The following is a 27,424-nucleotide window of genomic DNA, read 5'->3' as shown; positions in this document are numbered from 1 at the left end:
AGCCAGACCTCTCTGGCTATACCACCATCACTAGCCCAAATTATAAAAAGCCGTCTCTCCCATTCTGGGCATTCCCCGCAACCTACACAAAAATGGGACATCGTCAGAGACAACACTAACAATTATGAACACTCACCCCTCTCTAAAATTTGAACTGCTTCCTGACCACAATGTTCTGTGGACAGAAGTGAATTCCTTTGATTCAGTTCTGGCTTTTGACCAAAGTGGCAGTCTTGTTCTTTGGCATGACATCAAGAGCTCTGCACAAAAGCAGTCTATGCTGCTGGTTGATCTGCACTTAACACCAGCCCTGGTCCTGGATTCTAGCAGGAAGAAGTGTGTCTACTTTGTTTCATTTCTAAGTGGCAAAACAACCAAAATGCTAGCAAGTGGAAAGAAAGGGTAAGTGAGGGTGATTGAGACCTAAGAGATTGGACATACGGTAGGGTTTGGGCCCCTGACAGCTCTGAATGGGGCTTTATCCTGCCTGTCCTGAGTGGCTTCCATTTTCATTGTGACTATCTCAAATGGACTGGCTTGGTGGGAGGATCTTGAGTGAATTCTAGGGGCCTTCAGAGGATTTGAGGTAATTATTCCGTCTGCCAGGGGAGTGGGTGTGGGCCCCTTCTACATTGTCACCCCTCCTGGGAGGCTCCAGAGTTTAATGGGAGAGTACCCTGGTCAAGCTGGAGGGTTTAACCTCTCCGAGCCTCAGTCTGATCTTCTGCACAAGAGTGCTGCTGGAATGGCAGCGTTCGGAGGATTCAATGAGAAAAATATATTTAAAGCACTTAGCTCTGTGCCAGGCACTTAGCAAGTGCTTAAGGAACAGGAGCGGTTGCTCCTGTCGCTATTTTAGACTTCTGAATTCATCTAATAAAACCATCGTCATATTACGCCAAAGGGAATGAAAAACCGAGGTGTGGTCTCGTGTTCCAGGTCACACGGCTCCCGGGTGAGGGGCAGGACTGGGATCCCACCCCAGGTCTCTCCTCTCCGGGCTGCCTTTTTGCCATATCCCGCTGGTTCTCAGGACTCATGGAGCTCAGTGGAGCTCTTCTAGGCCTCACAGCATGCATGGGGTGGGGGGTGGGGGTGGGGGGAGGGCTTCCTCTTTGTCCCCTTCAAATGAGTCTCCATCCCAACACGTGCTCAGTCTCTAAATCCTGTTCATGTTGGTTCCCAAGTATTCTGCAAAAAATGTTCCTACTTTCCTGCCTCCTGGTCATTGCAGTTGCTGTCTTGTCTAGAAGACTCTCCCCTCTTTTCAGCCACAGCTGACCTCTCTTAGTTTCAGCCCAAGTCTCCTCCTCAAAGAACTTCTGGGACCATCCTTGCTGAAGCAGCACTACCCCACCTTCTTTCTTTCTCTCCTTTTCTTCCCAGTTTGTGGCCTGGAGAGCACTCTCCCCTCCCTTTAATTTTCTTTCCTTTTTAAAATTATCTCTCTTTTCCTAAATGCAAGCTCCAGAAGGACAGAGAACATGTCTTGCTCATTGCTGTGTCCCCAGCTCCTACCACAACACATGACACATAGGTGCCTGGTAAGTACATGCTGGATGAATGAATGAACGAGGGAATGAATGAATGTGTGAATTCCAGAACTAGCATGTTTGTTAACACCTAGATAAGACCAAGGAAAGGATTTTAATTTGTTCGGAGAGGGACCTAGGTACCTGCTTGTCACCCTTCCTGGCCTCCTAAAAGAACAGTATGAGGCTACCCACCAGACAAGGACCCTTCCAAGCAGTCAACCCACACAAAAGCACATCTTGCAGTCAGGGGAAATGGGCGGATAGTTGCTAATCGAGACTTCCAACTGGGCTGATCTTTCCAAAGTTCGAAAGGCGCCTGCCTCCAGAAATCCCAGGCTGCTCCTGCTGCTGAGGCTGGGGAGGGAGGAGAGGAGGGGCGCGCCTGGACGCCTCTCGGGCTGGCACGAAGAAGCCACATCTCCTCCTCCCTCCTCCCCCCCCAGCTCCTCTCCAAGAGAGGAAGCAATGCAGATGGAGACGAGAAATAAATATTCCTGCCTGCTCCGTGCCACTGCAGACGTTTTCCAAAATGTCTGGCTTGGACCATGAAATCAAGCCCACCCAGGAAAGGAGGCGCTCAGCGGGAGAAAGAGGAGGAAAGGGTGGCATATTTGTCGATACTTGTCAGCTTTCTGGGGGGCACAGCACATGGCTCATACTTGGCAGCCCTGCTGAGGTGGGGACGTGGTAAGTGCACAGTAATACTTGAAGGATTGAATCAGAAATGGGAGCAGAGTTAAGGAAATCCTGCCAGGGTGGCGGCACCCTCTCTATGCCTTTGTCCAGGGTCCCGGGACTCACAGCTGGCTGTCACCTCACCGATTTCCAGGCCCTTTGCACAGGCCCGCGGCCCCCCGCTCCACCCTCTGCCATCCCCTCCGCTCCACTGCCGCGTAATGAATACAACTGGGCGCAGGAAGTCTTCAAAGGCCCATTGAAATTTGGGCAGGAGCTCAGAATCCACGTGCGGAGCAGATATTCCTGCCACCTCTAAGCACAGCTCGCGTTCTCCAACGCTGGAATACCAGCAGGAGATGAGAACAGAGGCTGCAAATGATAAGTGGGTGCTTTTGGCCGTGGGATGGCCAAGTGTGTGGGAGAAGTGTCACTAAGGAAGGGAAGTTACAGGCCCAGCAATAGGCACTGAAGTGTTCTGCAGTTACGGGGACTTCACTAGGCATGTTGTGAGGCTGCAAAATGTCTCAGAAAAGAGATGAGAGCATGAGAATTTCAGCTTGAAAACTCCTGCACAGGATATGCGAGGTCTTTGTTTCTCCCCCTCCCGTGAGAACCCCACTCCCCGCATGGTGTCCTTGCGTGGCTGCCACCGGACCCCCTTCCCACTAGCTCTCTGGGGAAGTCAGTCGTTAGGGTGGGGCCCTTGGATGGACTGAATTTTGTTCTATAAAAAGCAGAGGGGCTTTCCTGGTATGTACTGGTTCAGGTCCAGTGCGGTAAAAACACTCAAAATGAAGACTCCAAGAATGTGATATCTTTTGTGGGTGTCAGGGGAATGTTTTCCAGAAATGCTGCAGTTAATTCTGCCTCTTTTCACCATTTCCATGACTTCACCGAGGAATGAAAGATTATCTAATATTTCCCACTCATGTGCCCTGAATCCTTTACGAATCTTCCCCACTCATCTGCCCATCTGCCTTCCAGTGCTAGGCAACTGCCAGCTGAATCCCACTCTCTCCAGGAAGTTGTTCAATGGTGGTGGTGGGGGGTGGGGTGTGGAGTTGGCAAAAGACCTGGCTTCCTATCTCCACTCTGCCCGCTGCTGTGTGACCTTAGACAAATTACTTCCCTCTCTGGGCCTTGGTTTCTTTGTTTGTCAAAGGAGTGGCTGGAGAGGTATCCTTTCAGCTGTGACACGTTATGGGTGGTTCTACAGAGTGATATGGGATAGATTTCCTATTGTCACCATCGTCTATCCCTCCCCACTGTTACCACTAAATTCCAGGGGCTGGGCCATCACGCTTCTGGGGTTAAGTTTAGTCCTTCTATCTGGGAGGTTTAGAGCTGCAAATTAAAACAACGCTGGATATGTGGAGACATGGATGCTATCTAGAATTGATGTAAACGTTTTCTGTCTACATTTCCCTTAATTCCCAGAAAATCGAATGCATGGGAAATACCAATGTAAGGCATATTTAGGGAGAACTTGTGCACATGTATGTTGGCACTGTATAGTAATCATGTTAGTTATCTTACATTAATGGTAGCCACCATTTATTCAGCCCTACTTTGTGTGAGGACTATGCTACCCTCTTCCCCTTACATCGTTATCTTCACAACAGCTCGTCATAGAAGACGTTATCCACTCCTCACTCCCATACATCATGGTAGTTGACCACGATTAACACACGTATGCACAAATGCAAACCAAAATTACACAACAGCACCCCTTTCCAAAGCCAAAACTGAAACCAAACCAAAGCCGAGGATCAGAGAGGTTGAGACAGTTACTGAAGATCACACAGTTGGTGAATATTGGCAATGGGATTTGAACCTGGTTCTGCGAGATTCCAAAGATGATGATGTGCTACCCCCTACCCTGTGCTGGGCCTCGTCTGGGCAGTCAATGACTTTTTAGGAGATTCCTCATACATTAAGGCTGTTTTAAAGACCTAGAGATAACAGGTCTTAAATTGATTGCCTTTTCTATGGCATTGTCAAAGCAGCTGGTCTCAGAGGCAGCAAAAACCCTACTATCAGAAATGGCAGGAAAAGATGTGGCTGTCATGGCCCCTGAGCACAAGACAGTGGGAGAACCAGGCCCCCAAAGCAGCCCATTTGCAGTGGCCATCTCCATTGGTCATTTGCCTATAGAGAATTAGGCTACCTTTTGCCCACAACCAAACTCACGTCCTATGCCCTTGCCCAATTCTGGCACAGAATTAGAGCCCCTCACAATTTGTACAGACTCAGTCATCTGCTCCAGAGGTTGTGAACTCCAGCGTTCCCAAGCCCAGGCAGGTACACGAATGAGTGAAACAGCCAGGAAGATACTGAAGGAAACTGGCAGACACATGTCTGGTCAATGGAGACCACCGTGATTCAGCTCCAGCAGATAGATAGTTGCTACGCATGTATGCAGACCCAGAGCTGCTAATGTCCCCCTTACAAAGAGAGCCCGGAATATGGACGTCTCTGTTAATTCTCCTGATTTTTAAATGTAGGCAAGAACACTGTACCTGACACAGTGAGGACCAAATAAAATGCACTGAAAAGCTCTCTTTGACCTGTAGGTCTCTATTTGCAAGCTTTAAAATTAATGTTCCTCATTTACAGATGCAGAGATGGTAGTCCAGTCACATGAAGTGATTTGTCTGAGATAGCTCACGTGGGCTCAGGCCAGCAACTCTCTTTTGGATACATACATATAGAGACATGTGTGTGTGTGTACATACATATACATACGTACATATCGTATATTCACAAGTGAAATAAAAAGGATTTTGGATTACCTGCTGTCGTGAAGTGTCCTGCTTATTCTCCTAATGTTACTATACATTTGCAGTTGACCTTAATTAACATAATTCTACAAACCCAAACCAAAATGACACATTGGCACCTGGCCCCCAAACCCAAACCCAAACCCAAACCCAAACCCAAACTAAAACAAAACCCAGGCAAGAAAGAAGCTCTTTACTTACGGTAAATGACAAAAAAGAAGAAAACAAAGTCCCTTCGTCATATCTGGATAATTTTGCCAGTACTCCTTCCAAGATAGTAACGAACTAGTAAAACAGCAAAAAAGAAGAATTATTATTTCAAACTCTACTTGTTCACAGTAAGGAGCAACATTTCCCAACCACACAGAGACTAGCGATGACCTTGCTCCATTTGGCATTCTATTATTTGACTCCCGCTTTGGGGGAAAGGAAGAGATTGCTTTCCCATAGCAATATTTGACTTATCCGGCTTTCTCTTCATTATTATGTGATTGCAAATATAGAGTGTTACAGAAGTACAAAGTGACAAAATATTATTGAGTCGCATACAGCCTGCGATAATATTAAATGCACTTTTCAAAATCCAAAACTGCGCAAAGCAGTTTTTACGTTACATATTAGCACTACATTTAATCCAATCTATTTTTATTTGTATTTTATCAGTAATTTGGGGGAAACAGAAGTTTAGCACTGGCAAATATAAATGTCTTCCCATTCAGCATTACTTAGTTAAAATTCTATAATTCATGAGGGTGACTGAAATAGCTTTATCTGACTTTTATGTTTTATTATGACTCTCACTGCATGTGAAACGAGGGGGGAAGGGGTTTTCAGGATGGCAGGATTCCTTATTACCGTTTAACTTTCTGTTTTTAAAATCTAACTTTGTCAGTGCTGGAAAACAAAACAAACATTTTCCACATGACCTAGTGCAACGTCTGGGGACAATTTCTTATTAAGTTAACACATGCCACTTCATCAATTCATCTTCACACGGCTCGCAATCATCAGAAAAAATCATTCCGAGCTGAGCCTGGGTGACGTCCGAGCTTGTTTCCTGAGAGATACAAGTATCCAGCTCAACTTTTTAACGTGTCACATTTTAATGGAAATGCAGATATAACAAAGCGATGTTCACAATGAAACATTTCACCTGAAGCTGAAGGTTACCTTTGCAACCAAGAGTGTTATCATTTCTTTAACAGTTTCTTCAATTAGTTCATCTATTTTTGAATGGTATTGATGCTAAAGAACACAGAAAGACAAATATTAGCATGTTGGGGAGGTGATGGCATTGCATCCGTCAGTAATTTTTAGACAATACAATTTATAAATAAAGCCTGGCCTGCAGACCCAGTTTATTTCCATAGTCCCAGAAGCAGCTGTAAGATTCTGACTCCAGGTCTTTGATGAAGAGAGATCTGAAGCTCTTAAGAAAATTACCAGACACATGGTTCCTCACCCAAGGCTTTTGATGGCTTTGATACGTGTAGATACATACACACGGTTACAAAGAGCATGCATGGAAGGCTTCATGGCCTAGCAGTGTGTGAATCTGGAACTTACAAAACAAGATATCACAGTAGTTTAATACAGGGGATGAAAAGTTCTTTTTGGAAAACTGCTGGGAGATGTGGCTCAGAATTTGACCAAGATGCTGTGATCGATTTTGCAAAAACCGTTCTGAAACCCTCTGGTACTTTGGGTTAGTGCCTCAGAGCCTGCTAGTTCTATCTCTAGAGTTGACTAAGTGCCGAGGCAAAGTGTTATTTTCTTGACCCTGTGGCAGCCACTTGTTTTCTCTATTGATGGCTAAGCAGACCCAGGTTTGGAGCCTTCACTAAGTCTCCTGTGAAGTTTTTCAATTTCTCTAACGGCCGCTGTCGATTAAATTTAAATAGTAATGCGAAAACAAACCCCCACACAAACAAAAATCTGCTATAAATGCCAGGAAAAAAGGAAAAGCAATTTCAACAGAAAATACTGTATGCCAGTTCCTTGACATTTATTAGATCACTTTAGTATCCATTTGAATTATTCCATATTCCTTTATAAAAAATAACAATGCAAAACATTGCTATTTGGAAAGGAAAATGCACTTACCCACTCTTTAGCAAACTTTCAGAAGGATGATTAATTAGGAATAGAAAAAAAAGGAACAGTGCAAATAAAAATTAGGACAAAAAGACACATGAGAAAATGAAAATTAAACAAACCATTCAAAAAGCTATGAAAACATACAGAAATAATAAGCAATGGGAATGTGGTTTGATATTCTGATAACTGGCAACCAGAATTAATGAAAGTGAGTGGAGGGATGTGAATTAAGTTAATTCATAAAAGTCACAAGGGAATTTCGTATGTAATTGGAAGACCTAGATAAAGCCCCAGTGCAAAATTGGGAAGTTATGTTGCCTAAGAAAATATAGTTCAGTTTCCTCATCTGTAAGAAAACAGATAATACTCCTAACCACTCAGGACCAATGGGTGTGGTAGAAAGGGAAACTAGTACATACACTGATTTTGGAAAGAGAAGAAAGCAAACCCTGTTTAAAGATATTTAGCAGGTCTGTTCTTCTATTATTATTCTTACTTATTATTATTAATATTATTTAAAAATCATTTCCTGGCAGTCCTGCTCTCAGACTCATAGATTTGTTGTGAAAATCAAGTGAGAATTGGATGTGAAAACATCTTGTTAACTATAATAGCAATTCAAATATTATACATTCAAGCTCATAAAGCAGAATCTAAGGATAAGGAGATACAGTCTTATTGCTCAGCTCTCTCATTTTAGTTCTCTTTCAGTTGATTAGAGGAAAAACAATAAACCAAATGGTCCGTGTTGTGTAGTCCCAGTGATTCAGAACCCACGTTGGCTCTCCTGCTAGCTTCACGAAGGGATTTACTAGTAAGTGGCATAAACCTGAAGTTAAATGCAAAAACTATCTGCAGAATTCTGTGCTAGAAACACAAAGAAAGATGTCAGAGCAAAAGAATTCAGGAATATTGACAGGGCTCCAAATTCATTTTTAGGTCTTGAGATAAGATCCAGTATCACAGGCTTACTTTCTTCCTCATGTGACTGCCTCGCTCTGCTTGATTTTCTTTGGATTACTATAAATGATTCACATTTATTAAATTAATTATGAGATTCAACTAACTCAGAAAAGCAAGTTGGAGGCAAAATAATACAATCTGATATATTAAATGGGGGATTCTAACCAAGCAAAGAAATTACTGAGAATAGAAACATTCTCCTGAAAAACTTGGCTAAAATGGCAAGCAGAGCCAAGAGCAGTCGTTTTCCACGCACCAAGAAAGACACAGGCTTTTGGTCTGAGGTGTTAGTAATGCCATTCTTTCTTGAAAATCAAATAGGCTTTCTCTTCACAAGTAAGTGAACCTCAAACCTTTTCATTCTGGAAGGAGTCCAAACTAACGTATATGGAGATGTGGTGGGTTTATGGGAACCTCTTCCGGCCTTCAATTTCTCCATGCTAAACTTGGTCCTGACCTCCCCACAGAGAGTCCCACTGTCTCTCCCTTTCACGCTGTACAAATGTGATTATCTCCACTCCTGTTCGCGTTTCTTTCTTCCTGCTATGAAAAAGTTGTTTTGATATAATTATTCTGCTTCCTACTTCCAGAGGAAATTTGAACATGCCAATCTCTATTGGTCTATTTCTTATCTCCTCAATGGGGCTAGGATGACCTCTGTGTATATAGGAATCATATTCACCTAACACAGTAGTGAAGCAATGTATGGAAATATGGTTTAGAAACTTAGAAGCACTATGTAGCAATATTACTATCATTAACTGATTAGCATTATGGTTATCTGTATATTTACATTTCTCTAACATTCACCTAAAACCTATATATATTCTATGGTATGTAAATTATAATCTGAATTAAATAAAACCTGCTTTGGGAAAGATAGGACAGCAGGGTAACATCTACTCTGCTTATCATGCACTGAAGTGGTATACATCAAAGCAGTCCCCATTCCTATACAAGTAAGTACAAAATGCACGAATTTCTTTTACCAGATTCTCCTGAGACTCATTTGATTGACTCGCTTTTCTGGGGCAATAGTGAGCACTCCGTCTTCATTCTGCTCTTTCTGGGGAGATTATTTGTTCCATGCATACTTGAAGCTCCATGAGAGGTATAAACACTATGAGGGCATCTTTTAAGTACCATCCTCCGGAATAAGATAATCTTGTCACAAAGTCTCTTGCAGTCAGACGGATTATCCAGTTCCATCTGCATCCCAATATGGGTACAAAGAGGAATCCTTCCTATTTTTGCATTTTCCAGTTCCCTCTCTGGGTGTCATTGGATTGGCTTGACCCTAGTAGTAGTAGTAGTAGTAGTAGTAGTAGTAGTAGTAGTAATAGTAGTAGTAGTAATAACAACAACAATACCCATAAATTACATTCTGGGGCACTAGATCATGATAATAGCAAGGGAACTGCTAATCTTAAATGGTATGGAAAGTTTGGGGCGTTCACTGCTGCTTCTGTTGAGCTAAGCTGCTGCAAATTCACAATCACTTTGTAAAAATCATTCCACTTGACTTCCTATACTGCACATTTTGCCTTGTCATGGAACAGATTGTGTGTATGTTGTCTTTCTGTTAAGACCATCTGACCTTGGAAATGAGACGAAAACACACTAGACCAAGTGAGAAACTATTTAATACACAATTTTCTCTCTATTGGTACTTCGTAAATTTTAATGAAAAAAATAAATATTTAAGAAGGAAAAGTATGGTTAACAAATGCTTCAACAGCTGCCTTTAGATGAGACTTTACCCTGGTGATGAAACTCAGGAAGTGATCTTAAGATAGGAAACTATTGTATCACCTCTCCAGTCACTAGGCTAAAACACATTGTGGGAGTTGAAATCCAGGTAGAAGCAGGTATCTATAACTAGATCTGCATGTGAGTTTAACATCCAATACTCACAAAGTGAAAACTACATGAAAACATTGAACTTATATCTAGTCTCTTACTTTCCAGTCATCCTTGGCCAATATCATTTTTACAATTCAGTTGACATTGGAGATGACTATCCCCATTCTGCAAAATGAAAAAAATTAAAGAGACACCATTTGCATGAGACTTCCCATTGAAGTTCTCCTCAAGGTCATAACCAGCAAGGTCCTTCAAAGGAATTATATATTTACAGAAAATGATGTCTGGCTTCCTTCGGACTATTCTCAGTCACTTGGTATTCTAACTGAGGCCTCATATTTCCATGAGCTGGTCACATAGGTGTCTCTGATTCAATTATGCTAAGGAGAAATGGCATAGCAGGTCTCCCTAGCACGGCTTGGGAAACTGGCAGGCTTAGGATAAGAGCCAAAGACTAGAATACAGTATTGGATAAGTCCTTAATAAAGACCATTTGGTTTAGAGAGAGGGGTGAGGGGCTCTGGAAAAATGGGAAATGTTCACCAGCCTTAGTTATTGTTTTAATTTAAAAAGAAGAAGAATGATGAATTATTTGGGATACATAAAGTGTTTTCTACTTTATCAAATAAAACAATGTCCAGAAAGAAGTAGGCATTGGTTCTTAGCCTCAAAAATGTTACTATTTGGGCATATCTGAGACAATGTTCTAATCTTCCATCCAGAAATGAGGGAGCTATATCCTCAGTTTTCATAAGCTCCATATATCTCAAAGGTTGTGTGTTACATGCTCTCTCACATGACAAATGATGACGGTAAGGTTGTAAGAGTAAAGGACTTGCTCAAGGTCACAGAGTTTGGCAACTAAGGTATAGGGCTCCATAAAATGTACTTATTAAATCACTAGACAACTTGTTTTTCTAGAAAACCAAGACTCCAAGGTTAAGGGAAAATCATTCTACTGTAGCATAGAAATAATTAGTGGTAAAGATAAGAGCAGGGTCCCCTTGTGACAAAATCAACTTGCTATTTTTTCATCATATATCTCCAACTAGGGGCTAACAGTTTGGTCTAAATGGGTCCATAGCCACCCCCCACCCCCGAAATGCAAAACTGTGGGAAAGTATTTTTTTTTCCTGGATATTGGTTCCCTAAATTTCACCACATTTTCAGTGCAGCCTGTGACAATAACCCTTGCCACCCAACACCCACTAGTCTCCCCAAATCCCAGTTGAAAAAGAAAGAAGATCAGAGTGACTTGGCTTGTCTGGAAAGATTGCTAGCATCTGACTAGGCATGTGGGAGTTCTTTAAATGTGGCCATTGTTGAGTCAATCTGAGGAGGGCCTGTAAGAGCTGCTGAGTGGAAAAGAGGCCAGTCCTATTGCAACAACCCTTCTTCATTCCTTGAATGAGGTCAGCTTTGTGAAACTCAGTTGAAAAGGACATCTTGGGAAGCTCCAAGGGGAAAGAGATGAACTGGACTCCATCAAACTTAAAAAAAGACTGTGTTTTAAGGGATACTACCAAGAAAGTGAAAAAGACAACTGGCTGAATGGGACAAAATAGTTGCAAATCATATCTATGATAAAGGTCTAGTATCCAGAATATATAAAGAAGTCTTACCACTAAACAATTAAAAGACAGTTTAATTTTTTTTTTTTATGGGCAAAGGATGTGAATAGACTTCTCTTCAAAGAAGATTTGCAAATGGTCAATAGACACATAAAAAGATGACCAACATCCCTGCAAATCAAAACCATAGTAAGATACCACTGCACACACACAAGGGTGGTTAGGGAATATAAAATGGTGCAGCCACTTTGGGAAACAACTTGGCAGCTCCTCAAAAAGTTAAACGTAGAGTGACCATATGGCCCAGCAAGTTCAATCTGAGGTATATATCCGGGAGAGTTAAAAACATAGGTCCACATGAAAACTCGTACATGAATGTTTACGGCAGTATTACTTGTAGCCGCTAAAAAGTGGAAACAACTCCAATGTCAATCAACTGATGAACTGAAAAATAAGATGTGGTATCACCATATAATAAAATTCTATTCAGTATAAAAAGAAATAAAGCGCTGACACATGTGACAACACGAGTCTTGAAAACACGGTGTCACATGAAAGAAGCCAGTCACAAAAGGCCACATGAGATTCCATTTATATGAAATGCACAGAATAAGCAAGTCCTTAGGCACAGAAAGTAGGGGGGTAGTTACCCAAGGCTGGGGAGGGAGGGTTGGGGAATTAGTATTCATAGGTCAGGTTTCTTTTTAGGGTGATGGAAGACTCTTACAGCTGATTGTAGTGACGGTTGCCCAGCTTTGTGAATATACTAAACACTATTGAATTGTATATTTCAAAAGGGTGGATTTTATGGCACATGAATTACATCTCAATTTTTAAAAAAGGATAATCTATGGGAGAAAAATTTGGGAGGGATAGAATTTGGGAACGTTTGAATTTAAAGGGATCTTAGTGAACATTACAGATCACCCAAAGCAGGGTTTTCCAAGCAGGCTCTGTGAAGCCTAAGAGACTTCAGGTGCGCAGCAAAGAAATGCAGAGGTGGAAAGGAACATGGTAGCTTGTGCACTGGGCCCCTCTTCCCTGACCACCCCCCTCCACTTTATCCACAGCAGCTCTCATTTTATTTATTTCACATGCTAGCCTTCTTTGGTAAGGTTTGAAGAACTGATTCCGCAGCTCAAAATAGCCTGAATTGAATTAGAATAGTGCCATCATTTTAAAGATGAGAAAACTAAGACCCAGCTCATTTGCTGCACAGCCAGGGTCAGAACCCTGGTGGCTGAACACCCACCCTGAGCCTGTCTCAGGGGGCTGTCCTTCATGCATGAGCCCTATCATTTTTGGATACTGAGTCTCTGGACCAGTGATTCTCAAACTGTGGGCTCCGGACCAGCCAGCAGCAGCAGCAGCATAACAGAGGGACTTGGTTAGAAATGCAAATTCTGGGACCACACCCAGACCTATGGCAACTCTTGGGGTCAGACCCAACAATCTGGGTTTTGAGAAGCTCTCCAGATGAGTTTGATGCCTACTTAATGTTGAGAACCACTGCTCCAGGCCATTCACATGCAGCACAAGTTGCCGCAAAAAGAGAACTGAGGGCCTCCTGCATTTGCCCCTACAGCCTAGAACATGACCCCCGAGGAAATGTCCCTCAAAAGAAAGTTGCCCAGGAGCAAACACTAACAGGGGTGGCTGAGGAAGCTGATCAGTGGGGAAAGAAGGTTGGAGATGATGTTGCCAGGAAGAGAATACCACCAACCCACATTTAAAAATGGAAGGTGCCGATAAGAGAAAATAAATAACGAATAAGGAGCAAATATAATTTAGTAAGAATTCTGAGCATGTAAGGCTGGTATCGAAAGATCTGATTTAGGAGCAATTTATGCCAATTGGCAACAACATGAGAGTTGCCAGAAATGTTTCTGAATTAATTCTAAATTGGTATATGAATATCTAGCTGGCTTGAGGCCATCGGAGAAAAATGATCATGATAGTCTTTAATCAAGCCCGAGTTGCTGCTTCTTTCTCCTTTACATTTTAAATACCACTTTGGAATTGGAAACTTAGCAAAGGACTAACCTTTTGGTCAGGGAAGATGCACAATCAACTCAATCTAAGGAGACTGGAAAGTCTGTGATTTCTTAAGAATTCAGAACCTGCTGGCTGGGGACGGGGGTAGCAGGATGATACAACATTATATATCGTGGAGGTTGCTTGATGCAAGAAAGAGAGCTCTCCTGCGATCCAGATGTTCAAAGTGATAAAATGCACTTCAAATGTGAAAATGACTTGCACTCTGGCAAACAGATCTGTTGGAGATACCAGCCTAATAAATAAGGTCATCACACATTATTTGACTTAAGGAACTTTATGGCCACCCCAACTCTAACCAAGAATCACTTCCAAGTGACTGGCATTCTCATTAGCACATGCCTTAGAAATTTTCTTAACAAACAGATACCAAACATTCATCTGTAGCTTAATCCACAAATGTTAGAGGATATTTCTGAAACTAGCAGACTAGTGTAGATGGAAGGAATTTGTGAAGTTTTCTTTTACATGATCAATGGAAGGGGGGAAAAAAAAATCTGTATTTTTCTTTTTTTTTTTTTTACCTCTTGGCCCATTTCCATGCTGCAAAGTTTTGTTGATTGAGCTTTGGCATCAACCATAACATTAAACATGGTGCATATTGACTGTGGGACTCGAAAATCTGTTGATCGACTGGTTTTTTGCAGCTTAACTTCAAATGCAATCCTGGTTCTATTAAAACAAAGTAGGAAAAGACCAATTCAGCATTCATGGAAGCAGGTGGAGGAGACATTTTCTGAGAGGTCAGTGAAAAAGAAAATTGAAGGCTGTAATCAGTTTCAATCGACAATGACTTCACATGTGTTCTTTTAAAAATGACTTTCCCAACTAAGGAAGGCCTATTCACAGAGACAGCCATGTAAACCCTTCCTTTCTCGGCAGTACACAGAACACCTGTAGCTCAGCGTATTTCTGTCTATAGTTTACATGCTATGGAGATCCCTAATTGCAGGAGAATGAATGAATTAACAAAAACCCAATTATAGCATTATAGCATATGTAAGTTCTCTCACATTGGCAACTGCCTACCTTGAATCGCTTCATTAAAAAAACAAAAAACAAAAAAGCGGCTTCTAATCTCCAAAATCTCATGGTGGGGGGAAAAAATCTTAAATGACATTTATTGTTTTTTTTCTTTTGGTTTTGAAAGACTGGAGTAAAAAAAAAATCCAGTTATTATATGGCTTTAAAGACTAAAAAAATAAGATAGGTACCTTTGGGGAGGAAAGTTAAATTAGGAGGAGTGGTGTCAGGGGACTTCCACTGTGTTTGTTGGCAATGTCTATTTTTCTGCAATAAGAGTATGTATATCTATATGTTTTTTAAGAGTTTATATTTTTTATAAGTGAAAATGCCATAATATACTTACCAACTCAAGAACTATGTAATGGGGAAAACTTAATGGGACCTAATTCTGATATAGGTCAAATTATGATCCCGGCAATGTGCTAACTGCTCACAGGAAAAAACCTAGTCTGACATGGCCAGCTGGTAATACAGGTGTGAGATTTAATCCTTGGTATCAGCATTGTAAAGGGGACCAGTTATATTTTAAAAGGTTTTAGAGAAGTGGGTCACATCATCACATGCCTTGAAAGAACAGCACCTGGTTGGTAAGTGGTTTTATTAAAGCTCCTTTCGCCCAATGCATCTTTTCAGTATTGTTCGCTGTCAGGTTCTGGAGATCATGCAGCCACCAGGAAAGCATTGCTTCAAGAGGTATTAGTAGCAGTTTTCTAACAGTGCAGAAGAGGACCACACAGCTAGTTAGCTCAGGAAAGGATGCCAGCTTGCTAACACACCCTGAGTGCATGCAGGGAAGCCAAGTATAATTTCTAAGGTTGGAAGCCTAGTTCTTAAGAAAAAAAAAAAAACTTAAAAAAAAAAAAACCCTTAAAGCACTCCTATATATTATATGATCATGTTAAAGATAAATGTATCTTGGCTTCTGAAGACTCGGTGCATTGAAGTAGCTTTCTAATCATGATGATCATTTTAAGCTACACTGAAAATACATCCTTTTCTGGTTTTGTGAAAAGGCGGTCTGATGGGGACAGAGTTGGACGGACCCCTGGGCTTATCTTCTGAGGCCGGCATGCCAACTCTGGCCCAACTGAAGAAAGGGAAGTGCTACATCTTTCCCTTACAATGAAGTAAATGTCTTCTGTTTTCACAGGGGAACTGTGAATTGCCCTTGGAGGGTGTGGCTGTGAAGAGGGGAAACCAAATGCAAAATTAATATGACTGGGAGGGCTCCATGGAGCAAAATGCCAGGGATGGAAAAGTCACTGAATTCAGCTGACGGTCCTCCAGAATAGGGCTGAGGGTGCTGCATTTCGGTGGAACACAGTATCTGATATAGACTAGACTGGAGGCTTTGTCACGTTCATCGGATGAATGACTTTTGGATGTTGCATATTTACATCTATGAAATAATGTCCTTACGGTGACGTCCTTCTAGAATGACAGCCGTTTATTCAGTCTCAAAGAGGAAAGTGATGGTTCTAGGCTCTGCTCATACTGCTCATATAGATTCTATATCTTAAAGCATCCAAGGACTTTTTCATGTTTTACTCTCTGCATCTGGAGGTCAGAGGATGATATTTACACTTATATTTGCAGTTGTCTGCTTTCATCTGGGGCCGTAATTGGAAGGGACATCAAGAGATTTAAGCATCCAGTGTCAAGCAAGTGGGAATGTTGACCAACTTTAATTCAAAAAAGGTTACTTAACAGCTACTATGTCCCAAGCATGCTGCTGGGATTTGGGGAAGGCCCGGAGCTCAAAACAAATAAGATAGACTCCCTGCTGCTGAGTAGTTCACACTTTAAGGTGGCTGGCCACAGAGATCTGTGGTAAGGGATAAGATGGAATCACTGTCTATCTTTCACATTTACACGTCTTCCCATTTTTTCACCTCAACTCCCCACTTCCAACTCCCTATTCCCAAAACTAGCTTCTCAGAAGGGCATATATGTCTTTTGGTACAATTGTGTGCACAGATCAGAAAACAGTGTTCATTCTAATGTGCTACAGCCCTGGGTACCGATTGGGACCACAGGGGAACTGCCCCGTGAGAGGTTTTTGGTGGAATGGCTTGGCTACAAGAAAAGAGCTGCTTTTCCTATAACTGATGGAAACTATGTAGAAAATGGTAGAATTCAAAATTCTAAGGGAATATTTTGACCTTGAGTTTGAACAATAGTCCTGCCCTTGGTTCGAAGAGTAGGAAGAAAAGAACAAAATGCAAAATTTGGATCACCAGGACTTTGAGCTTTCAGAAGTGCCGTCAAACACCTGCCCAGACTCTGCACAGCACGTAGCTATTTCCCCAGTTCCTGCTGAGACGTTCACCTGCCTGGGCCCGTGTTGTTCTTTTGCCCTTTTGGTTTCCAGTTCTGATGCAATTACTTCTCTTTTCTTCTTCCAGGATATAAAATTCAGAGCACTCCTAGACAAACGCAGCCCCCATCACCCACAACTGATCCATCAACGAATCTATCCAACATCTGGAGGTCTGGAGTGGCCTGTGCTGTTTGTGGCCTTTCTCTTTCTTTCTTTCTTTCTTTCTTTCTTTCTTTCTTTCTTTCTTTCTTTCTTTCTTTCTTTCTTTCTTTCTTTCTTTCTTTCTTCCTTCCTTCCTTCCTTCCTTCCTTCCTTCCTTCCTTCCTTCCTTCCTTCTTCTTTCTTTCTTTCTTTCTTTCTTTCTTTCTTCTATTTCATTTTGAATGAGGGAAAAGTAATGGAATTATGAACTGGAAAAGGAACTTGGATGTGTGTCTGGGGATAGGGTGATGATAATGATGTTAAACCAGAAGAATTCCATCTCTGTGTCTGATACACACATATAGATAGTCCAGGAGGGAAGGGATGTGGTCTTTCATTCTTCACGGCATGCCAAGAATGTAGCCCTGTGCTTGGCAGGTAGGAGGAGCTAAACAATCTTTGTTGAATGGATGCATATTGTTCTCATTTTCTTCTCTTCACCTTTTCACAGTCTACCTGGGAACTTGAAGCCCAGCATTCCCACCCCAATCCTATATGCCATGGCAATATAGGGGGCAGGAACTCGTAGGAAATCAAAATGGACATTTAAGGTCTCATGCTCCCTTACCGATATCTAGTTCAACTTGGGGTAGGACAACTAGGAGTTGGCACATAATATGCGCTCAGTTCATGTGTATGGGATGAATGATGCTGCTGAGATACTGCTCACATCCCTGAAAAGGCCTTCATTTTCTGCTGCCTGTACTGGATAGACTGGCTCCAGAACCACATGTACTTCTTTTTCCATGGCCTTCTCCTCATGCAGACACTTACACCTTTAACGAATATTTTCTAAGTAAATATTTTCTGTCAGATGCTGCTAGATACCAGGGATACAAAGAGGAACAGGAACACACATGCGTCCTTTCCTCATGGAACTGAGCGAAAACACTGGCTACCATACTGTGTTGGTTTTGGGACAGGTGTGGGGCAGGTGAACAGGAGCTAGACTTGGGGGGCCACCAGCTGACTGGGCCAAGCAATCACCTTCTCAAAAAAAAAATCCAAATTACAGCCAATCAAAAGAGGTGCCAGCTACCATTCCCTGAGTCAGAGCATGGCAGGGAAGGCGTGTGGGGCCTGTCCAGCCGCCAGGCTTACCTTTTGACACAAGATTCAATCATGTCACTCGCCATCAGCTTTAGCCGTTGTTCTAAGTGCTTTCCAAACTCTTCTTCGGGCCAGTGCAAGTCCCGAATGAAGGTCTGAAGGGCGTCGAGTTTCCAGAACAGGTCTTCTGAGGTGCCTGATCCATTACTGGCAGGATAAAAGTTAGAAAACAAGAGTCACCCAGGGGGCCTTGGGTTCTGGAAAAGCTGACACAAAGACAACTAGGAGCTAGAAGGCTCAAGGCAAACAGTGGCTTCAACATACAAAACGACGCATGTTGGCGGTGGAGGTGGGGGGAAGTCTCCACCGGCAGATTTTGAGTTTTACCATACATGACTTAGTCTGCTTTGTTCGGCCAATTATTCCAGACCAGTGAGAAGTCTGAGGAAAGGTGTTGCCCCACCATGACTCGGAGACGGTGTATGGTAAAAATCAGCCTTCTTTTAATAACCACATTAACACATGTGATGATTCAGATGAAGGCCACAAACCAGAGGGAGAAGTAAGTTTCAACGGATAATAACTACATGGCAACATGCAGTTATTAAAATTCAGGGTTTCATGCACTTCCCCAGCTCCCCTCCAGAGCAGAGGCCTCTTGGAGATTGCACAAGACTTTCAGTTTTAAAAGGACAGTGCTAACAAAGTGGTGAGCGAGGACCTGCTTTCTCTCTTGAAGAGCTGGAAAGAAACTGGGGTGACTCAAATCAAGACGAGTACACCTGGATACCTCGAGTCCAATATTCGTGTTCAGTTTGGTTCGCACTCCAATTATCATAGACCAGCCTGTTGCAGAGGCAGACCCAGGATGAGGTGAGTTGCAGTTGGGGGGGGGGGGGACTGATAAGCCAACAAGGGATATTTGCAAAGTCTTAGGGCTCAAAACCCGAGCTCTTTTACCATTGCACCACCTTACCCAGTCCCCTGTACAGATGGAGAAATTGGTCTTGATTCTTTTCTGTACAATGACGTCTCAGAAACTTTTACCTGGGGCATCCACGGAAAGCCTGTATATGAGAAATGCTCCGCCTCTCACCCTCTTGTCCTTCTCTGGCTGGCTTTCTCTTTGGTAACAGTCCCATTTGGAGCTCTGAGGGGTGGCCACCCACCCCCCCTTCCTCGCATACCACTAATGCTAACACGGTAATTTATAAAATGTCCAACACACCATGCATTACCACTTGTTCTGACATCGTCTATAGAAACAGATGAGAGTGGGTGTTTCTATTGTGACAGATGCCAGCTGCATTGAATTAATGCTTCAGAGAGAAATATAGCTAGTGCATAAACGCATACACAGCTACTGTGGGGTGGGGTGGGGGCAAACTCCCAACATGCCGAGAGGGAGCCTACGGCCTGGACCAACAGGGTAATGTTTCCAAGGACAGACCAGTCTGAGGTCAGTATGTAGATGTATCTGACACGCAGAAGAAGGTAACATGGAAACACGTCCTTAAAATGAAAGGTGGCAAAGGAGGAAACTAGAATTATGAAAAGATATAGAATCAGGCATTTCCTGGTGGGTGATTGAGGATCTATGCCTTCTATTCAGATCCTGCCATAAGCACCGTTTAAAAGTGGGGGAATGCATTGTTTCTTCATGAAAGTTCAGCCTTCCCCCTACCCCAACCTAGGCTTGGGAAAAAGAAACCCCAACTTTGTCTAGTCTAAACCCCGTTTTGGAACTGCATAGTTGTATGTTTTAAATCATTAAGTACATATGAATGCAATAATTGGTATTTATTACAACAACATTTTGACACCCATCTGGTTTCAGAGTTTCAAAAAATTCTTCTAGGGTTTTTTTTTTCTTTGAAGAGCTTATTATTAAGTTTTGACATGAGGAAAAGAATATTTTCTTTTTATTTTTAAGATAAACTGTTAATGTTAAGGCAATAGCACCAAGATTATTTTGATTGCTGAGCAGTTACCAAAATGTGTTCCCACTCATGCCTTAATTAATTGAATGGAGACCATTATCTGCTTTATTACAATGTCTTGATTCATATCTTTTCAAAAACAATGCCACGGAGCATGCAGAGAAGAAGGTAAGAAAAGCTTTCAGGTATTTATATTTTAATTTTTAACAGATACTACCTAATCTAACTTTTGATATAGTCATCTTAGCATGAATATGATTTACTTTTTTTAGAAGAATTTTTTTTCTCAGTTATAAATTTTTTGGAGGTTTTAGTTTGTCTTTAAAAGAGAATCAGACACATTGACCATATGATTTCACTGTGACTTGTGAACGAATATAGGTTTTTAAAAATGTTAGGCAACTTTGAAGCAGCCAAGTAGAGCAGTCATTTAATGTCCTGTTTCTACCTGGATCGCTGCAAAAATAAAAATGTTGCGGGCCATCTTGATGAATGCGATTTCAAGATTTCAAAACATCACTGCCAGTTTCAGATCATTTTTTATTCCTTTGATAATAACACTTCCCTTTGAAAATGTGCCAATTTATTCTTTCAAGAAAAAGCTTATCTGGACTATAATTAGCTGTGGTCTAAGAAAAGGATCAAAGGAGGGTATAGAATCACTAAACCCTATTTCACTTATTAAATCATGCACATGGTTTTAATTTAATTTCCCTGAGGTAGAATTTAGGGGTGCTGGATCTTCTTCTTGCCAAGGGAAAAAAAAAGCGGGTTCAGCTGCTCAACCTCAACCCCTGAGCTGCTTGCTGCTTTAAAGGGGCAGCCAGGCCTCCCCAAAAGACAAACCCATGCATTCCTGGCATTTGCATCGATGAATGTAAAGAATGGCCCTATCCTCAGACCACAGATGATACGGCTGCTGCAAAATTTATTTATTTGTTGTTTGACTCTTACATTCTCAAATTTAGATATCTTCTTGCTACCTAGATCCCAATGCTCCATATTGCATTATGACCTTGGAAAGTATCTTTACATAACATAGACATTACTAAGGCTTGATCCATTCAGAAGTTTTCATTTAGCCTTGAACATACTGTTACTATATCCTGCCATTTGCTGACACCAGAAATATGCTTTATGGTTTAAACAGTCTCTAGGAATTTTTTATTTAAAGCAAACCCCAGCTTCTAGGTAAGTGTGCTTCCTTCTTAGATTTGGATCAGGCCAGAGATGACTGGCCAGCCCATCCAAGAGGTTTCTTGAACTATTTTTGAATGAATAACTCCTAGAGTCATGGCACCTGAATTAAAAAAGAAAGAAAGAAAGAAAGAAAGAAGAGGAAAGCAACAACAAAAAAACAAAACATGGGCAGACTCCTTTTGCAAAAGAATTCAGGAAGTGAAACATAGTCCTCAAGCGTTCAGTGGGCGTAAGACAAATTGTTAGTGCTGTATATATAGCAAACGTCTTACAAACACGCTGCATGCCAGAAATAAACAATATTGTCTCTGTATGATCAGCAAAATATGTCTAATTATCCATCTCCATCTCTGTTACATAGGATGTATAGAAATAAACAATACATATCCATGCCAAGATCACTTAAATTTAAATTAGATCTAATGTGAACTGAATACACACTCAGCATCATATATAGCAGCCATCCATGACGGTGCCGAAAAAGTAGGCATTTGTGGGATGCCTAGAGGGATGTTAACTGGTAGATTTGGTACTTTGGGAAGGTTCACATTGGGTAGGTTCACATTGGGTAGGTTACTGGTTAAACTCCTGTGGAAGAAACAGACAGAAAGAAAAAAATACCATCACAGTGACAATGCAGATGTAGCAGAAGCACATGACACTTGTAAATAAATTGGCTAAGTCCACAGCAAGACAACAGTGAAAACTCAAGCAACACACTTCAGAAGACAGCTTACGGATGAGGAGCTGTGGTGCAGTTCAGTATTCAGAGAGAAATGGCGGAAGTTAATGGAGAAAAATTAACCACAGAGTGACTTAAAAGTGTGGGAAACTCAAAGACACCGATGTGCAATGATCACATTAGTTAAAAGCCTTTGCGAGGGGCTTTCAGTTTCCAAATCCACTGCCATGAGAGTCTAGAACTTGTCTGATGGTAAGAACTTGAAGTTCATGGAAGTCTTGGCATTGGTGGAGTTGGGGCTGCTGGAGAAGCAGCTGGGATTGGTGGCACTGGTGGCGCACTTTCATTTTTCTTATTTTTTAATTCATAGATTATTTTTGATGGAGGCACATTTCTCAAGTCAGATATCAGATACAAGACACAATGGGAAGTTCACCCACTTGAACGCACACTTGCCAACGGTTACTTCTGAGGACGGCTGTATGTGCAACAGGGCGTCAGAGATGATGGCAAAGATGAAGGGATTGTATCGAGAAGAAGAATTAGCTTGGAATAACTGTATAAGACACTTAAAGAAACGTCCTCTCCCAAACAAAGCCCAATTAACACCGAGAAATATTTACCCACACAAAAGGGACACTAGGGAAAGAAAAGAATCCCAAACTCCTCTTTAATTTTAAATTCTTGGACCACACGTGGATTTAAAATGTGGCCTTGTGTTAGCCAGCCCCAGAAATGAGATGGAGACTGGAAGAAAGAAGGCGAGGCTATTGGAGTGCTGGGGATGCTCCGTTTCTTTATCTGGGTGATCGTTACGGGGGGTGTGCTCAGTTTGTGAAAGTTAACCAAGCGGCGCATTTTTTCGGTAAAATGTTAAAATTAATAAAAAGTTACAAAATGTGACCTGCAACAGCCTTTTGTTTTTGAACGAAGATTGATCCACTGATGTGATGCAGAGATGGATAGCTTTATGAATAAAGAGAGAAAATAAAACAAAACAAAACCCCCAACTCGAATCAACTGTATCTCTGTGGAGGGACTGTGGCATTTACTGCTCTGCAAGCTGGCACCGTGTGTCTCTGTAGTGGCATTTTAAGGGTGTTCCATCCAGCCAAAGTCACTGGCACGGTACAGCCCAGCCTAACTCTGCATCTGAGAGGAGCCTTCCTGTTTAAGTGGAGTTGACAGAACTTTGGCAGAGGAGTTGAGGGTTTCTTTTTGGATCTTGCAGAAGAGCAAGTTTTGCCAAAGCAGCTCTGCCCCGGGCAAGCTGTGTTTGACTAACAGAGCTCTTGCAAGGGCTGGAGCTGCCTCTGGGCTTGCTTAGCGGGGCAAGCCTCCTGATAAGTCAGAAATCCTGGACCCTATGGAGAGGCTGGACACCTGCCTCCCTCTGGAAACAAGCTACTCTTTCACAATGGCAATATGGATGGCAAAACCTAGAATGCAAAATTGCCAAACCTAGCATTCTTTTCCTTACGGGAAACAGGTGTCACACAGGTTTGTCCTTTACACTTCACGTTTTGGGAAAGCCAATTATGCTTCTCTACTTGGGATGAGAGGGTGCTCTTCTGGGAATGGTCAAGAGATTAGCCAAATATGACTAGTAAGTAGATGGGACAATGGAACTTTGTCTTCGATGTTTCTCTGTTTAACTGCCTCTGAAGTCAGTCCCTGGTGGCTCTCAGACTTAAACACGGCCATGTAACAAAACCGTTGGCGATTTCCATTAAGACATGTGTAAGCCTACATAAGCAAATGTGATCATTAGATGACACACACACTGAATAATGATCAAGGAATTAGGAGATCTTTAGAGATGGCAGCCTGGCAAGTTAAAATGTCAATTCCAAGCAAATTAAAAGTAGCTAGGAATGAATAACATACAGATGTATGCAAAAGCAACTTAATTTAAACATATTAGCGGATGGTGGCTACACAAATTAGAAATGAGCTTTGTTTTGCATATGCAAATTTGAAAAATACTTATATTAATCAAAACATATTGTATTTGTAAAATATGACATTTTGGCTGGACTGCTGTGCTGGACTCACGTAGAAACATTTCCTTCATGTGACATACTATAATGCTCTATGTTGAAAAGACTGGAACATGCTTGATATTTCTGTTTAGCAAAACAATATAGTGTACTATTAATGTTACTAATATTTCATTTGGATATTAATAGCTTATGTTAATAGTCAAAGAGGCAATTCCAAGCATTATATACATGTGAAAGGGAAGAATTTTCTAGTAGCACTCGGGTCAGATCAGGCTCTAGGAGCTGCTGATGGATATAACAAATTATTATTTTAGAGGGCCCTTTAGCAACTGCCTAAAAAACAAGTCCATCACATGCTTCTCTGTGAGAATCATAATGGGATATCTCTGGATAGCATAAGAAGTGTGAATTGCAATCCTAACAACTGATACATGTTAAAAATTAGACTCATTCTGGGGCACCTGCCTGGCTCAGTTGGAGGAGCGTGCGACTCGATCTCGGGATTGTGGGTTTGAGCCCTATGTTGGGTGTAGAGATTACTAAAAAATAAAAAGTTAGCCTCATTCATTGTGGGGACTCTGCTATCCAGCTCCTATTCAGGTCAAAGGGCCTGACCCTGGAGCACTTGATTAAAAAATTCTCAGCTTCTCTCTCTCTCTTTCTCTCTCACACACATGGATGAATGTCACAAATGTGCATGCCTCAATTCTATGGATGAAATGACTAGACGTAGAGACATCCCTTCGTTCAGGAATAAGTTCTAAACAAGATTGTGTCTTCATGCAGAGAGGATATGGTAAAGTCTTCTCTCAAAGACTTCAGGATGGGGATAGATTTGAGATTCAGAATGCCTCCCCCTTTGTAAGCCATTTGTTGCATGAATGTACATAGTACATCTTGTCTTCTTTTGGTGCTCTGGACCCTAAAGCCTTTCTCAATGCTTATGCTTCGGTCTAATCCCTAGCTTAGGGAGGTGGGCACTCTCTGATATCTTTCTATAATGTAGAGTGGTGTTTTCCAGCCTTTTATTCATTATCACCACCAGGCCCCCAACTATCTTCCCCATGAGAATTTAATACCATCAATATACTGTAGATCTGTTTATGTACTCTATGTAGACCTGTGCTTTATACATACATATACATGGCAAGAGTAAAAAAATTTTTTGCCCCTCTTCCTTGCCAAAGACCAATTCTTATCAGCCTGGGAACTGTCAAACCCTTGTTTGAAAAGTATGACCTAGAGAATAAAGTTCTAAACTTCATGGGGTTGTAGACTCCCCTCCAATCAACTTACCAACCTATGGCTTACCTCCCTCCTCACCTGTGCTGGCCAAAATCAAGCATTCCTTGTTTCCATCACATGCCTTCCTTTCCCTCACGTTTTTACATTTGCTCATGCTCTTTCCCAGCACCCGTCTCCTTTGAAGGTCTTATTCTCCAAGTTATTTCCTTCATGACTCCTCAGTGGAGATTCATTGACTTCTACTCTATGCTCTCATCATTCTTTGTTATTTTTTTGTACACTGGTAAATATTTAAAGTCATTTTTTCTTGTGTGTATGTTGCTCAGACCCAGCCAGATTGAAATCCCTGACCAGGGGATTGTATCTTCTCCTCTTCTCCTTATAGTTTTCCTAGGGTATCCTTATAAGTTTCAGGCTGTATGATTCCTTAATAAATGTTAGTCAATAAATATTTATTGAGTACCTGCTGTGTCCCTGTTCCAGGTGCTAGGGAGGCAAGTGGTGACCAAATGTCATGGGATGAATATGGAAGATGACATTTTCTAGAATGCTAGTGATGAAAAGGCCTTGGGTCTTCAAAATCCTTGTTTTACAAAGGAGGATACTTTAGTCAGATTACTTGCCCAAGTCAGATAACTCCCACCCAGCAAGTTAATAGGAGAATCAGGAGTTCATACTCCTGAGTCTAGTACTCTTGTATTTCATTACCAGGTCACCTACATGTTGCTAAGGTGTCCTTGGTCTGATGGTTATTATTATTAAGACATTGATATTCTTGACAATCTGGAAAATGCAAGTTATTTAAAAAGTATGTTTCTTACGTGTATCTCGGGCAGAAAGAGATAAGGTGCATTTTGAGAAATGAGAAACCCAGGTTTTTCAGTGTGAGTATATCAAAAACATATACTGTGTTTCTGCACAGTGTTTAGTGCAATCATTCAGAGCCATCCTTACCCAAAATGGGCAACCATGAAGCACGGATTCCCCGTGCCTGGAGTGGAGATTGAACCATGATCTGTCAAGAAAAGGATAGTGTGGAATGGGTCCTTGGTACTAGTCCTGGGAAGCTTTGGACTGCATGCTTTCTAAGTTTGCTTCCACACCGAAGGCTGTAATGACTTGACTAACAAGGAGCCAACTCTAAAAAGCTGGTAGAAATGTTTTCCCACTGTTAGGACCAAAAACTCTTATTTAGGGCTGTAGAGAGAGTTGTGAACAACCTGCCCAGCAATGGTCCCATGACGTGTCTTGATGGACATCCGTGAGAGGGTTATGGGCTCTAGCTTGAGCCTGTTCTTGACAGACTGACCATCTTCAAGTATGGTCGAAGCTGCACAATGATATTTTCCACAAATATATTGAGACTCTCATCATGACTATTTCTGGCTTAATGGAAACAGAGATGCAGCTGCCTTTTCTATCTGTGTAGGCGGATGGCCATCCTTCTAAATAGGACCTGGTCATTTTACCCTTTCTGTCAGGTAGCTTCAGTTGTATCGAGCCCAAAGGATTGTATCTCTGTTTTATTTTATAGGTGGATATTTTGAAATAAGAAAATCTGGGCAGTCCAGGTGGCTCAGCGGTTTAGCGCCACCTTCAGTCCAGGGCGTGACCCTGGAGACATGGGCTGGAGTCCCAAGTCAGGCTCCCTGCGTGGAGCCTGCTTCTCCCTCTGCCTGTGTCTCTGCCTCTCTCTTTCTCTCTGTGTCTCTCACGAGAAAACAAATAAAATCTTTAAAAAAAAATCGGAAGAATGAAAAATAATTTTGATCTACATTTAGCAAGCTCAATATATTAGTAACATTTTCTTGTCTGAGTGCTATTTTTCTTTAGTATTTTGAATGCTAGTTTCTTTTGAATAAGCTCTGCAATGCATTTCTGTCATTTTACCTGTAATCAAGTGCCTGTGGTCATAACTTTTGAAAACTGGAAGAAACAGAACTATTTAAATATAACAATTATTTGAGGGAAAGGCAGTGTGTGCACCAGTGTGTATGCGTGCATGTGTGTGTGTCCTGCAGCAACACATGGTAAGAGTAGAGAAAGTCGAGCAAGTGAAATCTATTTATCTAGGTCACTTTCTTGTTTTTGAGTAAGTTTAATAAAAACATTACAAAAAGATCATTCTTTAGTTGGAAAAAAATCCCAAAAGGAAAATGAATCTCTGCTTCTTCACTAGTACTCAGATAAAATCTTGTACTTTCTCTTCACCAGT

The 27,424-nt window shown here is 41.7% G+C and overlaps 1 protein-coding gene across 17 annotated transcripts in view; it reads right to left on the bottom strand.

The window, feature by feature from the left end:
- CADPS (calcium dependent secretion activator) overlaps positions 1-27,424 on the bottom strand; it is a 465,131-nt gene that overhangs the window by 64,990 nt on the left and 372,717 nt on the right. For 11 of the 17 annotated variants that reach the window (XM_038565955.1, XM_038565952.1, XM_038565954.1 and 8 more), the window contains 5 exons: positions 21,721-21,867; positions 18,191-18,346; positions 14,067-14,214; positions 6,164-6,238; positions 5,195-5,278 (listed from right to left, as the gene is read on the bottom strand). In XM_038565955.1, the coding sequence (XP_038421883.1) occupies positions 5,195-5,278; positions 6,164-6,238; positions 14,067-14,214; positions 18,191-18,346; positions 21,721-21,867 (610 nt within the window). The remainder of the gene's footprint in view (positions 1-5,194; positions 5,279-6,163; positions 6,239-14,066; positions 14,215-18,190; positions 18,347-21,720; positions 21,868-27,424) is intronic. The other 6 variants (XM_038565968.1, XM_038565965.1, XM_038565963.1 and 3 more) reach the window with 1 other exon arrangement.

Source organism: Canis lupus, chromosome 20 (genome assembly GCF_011100685.1).
Source record: "Canis lupus familiaris isolate Mischka breed German Shepherd chromosome 20, alternate assembly UU_Cfam_GSD_1.0, whole genome shotgun sequence".
In the NCBI taxonomy this organism is placed as follows: Eukaryota; Metazoa; Chordata; class Mammalia; order Carnivora; family Canidae; genus Canis; species Canis lupus.
This window is presented reverse-complemented; position numbering and strand designations above follow the sequence as displayed.